Source organism: Gossypium raimondii, chromosome 4 (genome assembly GCF_025698545.1).
Source record: "Gossypium raimondii isolate GPD5lz chromosome 4, ASM2569854v1, whole genome shotgun sequence".
Classification (NCBI taxonomy): domain Eukaryota; kingdom Viridiplantae; phylum Streptophyta; class Magnoliopsida; order Malvales; family Malvaceae; genus Gossypium; species Gossypium raimondii.
In genome coordinates, this window is record NC_068568.1 from 17,140,154 (window position 1) to 17,143,952 (window position 3,799).

The 3,799-nt window shown below is 35.6% G+C and overlaps 1 protein-coding gene across 1 annotated transcript; it reads left to right on the forward strand.

The window, feature by feature from the left end:
* The first annotated feature begins 372 nt into the window (after nucleotides 1-372).
* On the forward strand, nucleotides 373-2,194 carry LOC105767876 (UDP-glycosyltransferase 73C11). Its single transcript, XM_012587442.2, has one exon. The coding sequence runs from the start codon at nucleotides 507-509 to the stop codon at nucleotides 2,016-2,018; it is 1,512 nt and encodes a 503-aa protein (XP_012442896.1). The 5' UTR covers nucleotides 373-506; the 3' UTR covers nucleotides 2,019-2,194.
* Nucleotides 2,195-3,799: the final 1,605 nt, after the last annotated feature.

The window sequence follows — 3,799 nt, forward strand, 5'->3', positions numbered from 1 at the left end:
GAGTTGTAGCCTACGAAACGTAGGTGAAACTTATTGATAATGCATCAATTGCTGAGGATAATTTTCCAAATATGGTTACTTTGTTTTAATGTTGATAGAAAGCTTCCAGGCCTAAACCAAGTTCCACAAACAATATCTCTACTTGATTACCGTCTCAAACTTCTTTTTATTTGTTCGTCTGTTTGTTCTACGGCTATCGCCATAAGATGTGACTGTCACATGTTTAATGTCCCAAGACTAGGACCAAACTCAGGGTCATTGGTCAGGTACAGACTGAAATGGAACAGAAAAAAGATGGTTTACATCGAAGCACGACAGTCCACAGAATTCAACTTTTTCTAGCCAATCTTATCCTTCTACATGATAAAACAATATTCTTACGCATGCTCTTAGATCAGCAGCCAAGTATACCATTCTGAAAAGAACTTCAAACTTCGCTATATATAACAGATGTTGATTCCCTTCTATTACAAATTAACTTGCGTGTTCCAGTTACTCGTATTTCTATGAGTTACCTATCCGGCCAGCCTCACTTTGTGTTGTTCCCTTTCATGGCTCAAGGCCACTTGATCCCCATGATAGATATTGGCCTACTGTTAGCACAATGTAATGTGATTGTTACTATAGTTACAACACCTCATAATGCAGAGAGAGTCCAATATACAATCGCCCGTGCCATTGAGTCGGGGTGCCCTATCCGTTTAGTACAACTCCAGTTTCCTGGCAAAGAAGTAGGATTGCAAGACGGGGTTGAGAATGTAGACATGCTGTATTCAACGAATGACATAATCAAATTATTCACTGCAGCAAACAAGATGGAAGAAGCAGTGCATAAAATATTTGAGAAGATGACACCAAAACCCAATTGCATTATTTCAGACATGTGCCTCCATTATACTCACAAAATTGCTACCAAGTTTCAGGTTCCAAGGATATCGTTCCATGGATTTTGTTGCTTCTCTCTTCTTTGTGATCACAACATAAAATCCTCCAATATACTTGAGACCATAACATCTGATTCGGAATACTTCAGGGTGCCTGGCTTGACTGAAAAGGTCGAATTTACTAAAGCCCAGTTGCCTCTTATCCGCGATGAATCCTGGAAGGCAATTATGGAACCATTAACAGAAGCTGACAAAGCATCATATGGGGTTATCATTAATACTTTCGAGGAGCTGGAGTCAGCTTATGTCAGAGAGTACAAGAAGATAAGGAAATCCTGGTGTATTGGTCCAGTTTCTCTCAGCCACAAAAATGAGTTGGATACGGATAAAAGAGGCAACAAGACTTCAATCAATAAGCAAGAGTGTTTGAAGTGGCTTGATTCTCAAGAACCCAACTCTGTAATCTATGCTTGCCTTGGAAGCATCAGTACTATCAAGTTTCCTGAACTAAAAGAGTTGGGGTTGGGGTTAGAGGCATCCAACAAGCCATTCATTTGGGTCTTAAGAGGAAAGAATGCAACATCAAACCAAGTAGAGAAGTGGATTAAAGAGGATGGATTTGAGGAAAGAACAAAAGGAAGAGGGCTTATAATTGTGGGATGGGCTCCCCAAGTATTAATTTTGTCACACTCGGCTATAGGAGGCTTCCTAACTCATTGCGGATGGAATTCAACAATTGAAGGTATTTCTGCTGGCGTCCCATTGATAACATTGCCGCTCCTTGGAGAGCAGTTTTGCAACCAGAAACTTGTAGTACAAATATTAAAAATCGGAGTCAACCTTGGAATTGAAAAACCTACGATGTTTGGCGATGAGGAATCTGGTTTCATTTTGAAAAGAGAAGAAGTTAAAAACGCGATATACCAATTGATTGATGAAGGAAATGAAGGAATAGAGAGAAGGAAACGTGCTAAAGTGTTTGGAGAGAAGGCAAAAAAAGCTATTGAAGTTGGGGGCTCTTCTTACCTAAATATCACATTGTTAATCGAAGACATCATCCAACAATCTTCAAATATGTGTTTGGATTTGACTTCAGTCTCACATGACGGTGAGACGGGAATGGAGGAGATATGAGAGATTCTTGTAATATGCATCAAGTATAAAATTCTTTTCTTGTAGTCAAAATGCAAATTTATAGCTTTTTTTCCCTTCTCTCTTCAAAATTACGCTTTTACTTACTTTGTGAAGCAGGTCAAACTATTAAAATGGTTGATTATAAATGAATCAATGAGACTTTTTTTTCTCTTAAACGTATTTTAATGTGTAGCATACACATGTTGAAGCATTTATTTTTGCATGAATATCTTTTATTAGGATTAATGTATAAATTTGTGTTGGAATAAACTCGAATTAAGCAACGAACAAGAATGAATAGAGAAAATTAGACACAAATATTTACATGAAAAAACTCCTTTAAAGATGATAAAAAAACCAATGACAAATAAAACTTCACCAAAATGACAAATATCTAAAGAAGAAGAGTACAAGATAGAGAAATAAAAACAAACCCAAACCCAACATACAAAGTTCTCACAAAATTCCCACGAAACTCTCTTAATTATGTTCCAAACTAAAACATAACTAACTTATCAAGCTTATTTATTCATCAACTAACCACAAATACCAAATGCCAAAATCATTCGTTAATACCAAGTTTTCAAATGCTAACATAACCCAACCAAAGTTTCATAAATTACCAAAACAAAACGACCATTTCACAACAATTATCAAGATAGACATCGTGTAGAATGCTACCAATTCAAGTTACCAAAACAACCATATACATGTTTACATCTCAAATGACACAAAACATCACCAAGATACCTATTAACATAAACATACCCAAACCCTATTTACATGACACTTATAACTGACCAAAATAAAGATATAGCTACCTAAAGAGTTGCCGGATAGTGTGATCTCCAACGATGTTCCAATCGACAGAAAGAGTCTGACAATATACAATGAATAAAACCAAATAGGGTAAGCTTACGTAAAGCTTAGTAAGTTCGTAAATCAAAACATCACATACCTGTCAATTTAAGTTTACAAATCATTCAAAACATAGAATTAACATTCATTTGCCTTGTTTCATAATTCCTATCGTATCAAATGGTTAGGTCTGAATAAATCAAATCATCAAAACATAACATTCTAAGATTCACAAACCAAGTTATAACCAACATAACATAATTCATCATATCATCTTGTTTCATTTTCATTTCAATAATCAATTGCTTTGCCCAGAGAACTATAGTAAATTGAATTGAGATACGTGAAAGGGTAATGCTCACACAAGCTTACAAATGGGACATTAAACAATACACGATGTTGTTCATACAAGCTTTAGAGAATCCGCAACACATGCAAGATCTCAAGCTATCGGTACCGCATCCACCATCGGTACATAGTACATGGAACTGTAAAAACCGGCATAGGGTGCCTGGAACTGAAACACCGGTACATAGTACCTGGAACTGTAATCATTGGCACAAAGTGCCTGAAATGCCTTAATGACATGTCATTAGTATCCTAGTTGTTCACTAAGTTCACATGAGCTTTATCCTATTTTTCGTGGTCATCACATGTTCAAATATTAAACCATGATCACATTGATTACATACATTGCGTATACTAATGTATATCCATGTAACCGTATACCATACCAAACTTTTCATTTCAATCTGTTACTTTTCAATTTCAAAACTACTTCAATTAATCGACATGATTATAAATATTTATTTGATCATACTTATCAATAAATTAATTATCAAACATAATAAACATAATACGAACTTACCAAAACACAGTAGCTATCAACACCTCGACAATGACTATTCAACGACTTTTTCTTT

Coding starts and splice junctions, on each gene's coding strand:
- LOC105767876 (XM_012587442.2), top strand. CDS start 507: ATGAGTTACCTATCCGGCCAGCCTCACTTTGTGTTGTTCCCTTTCATG.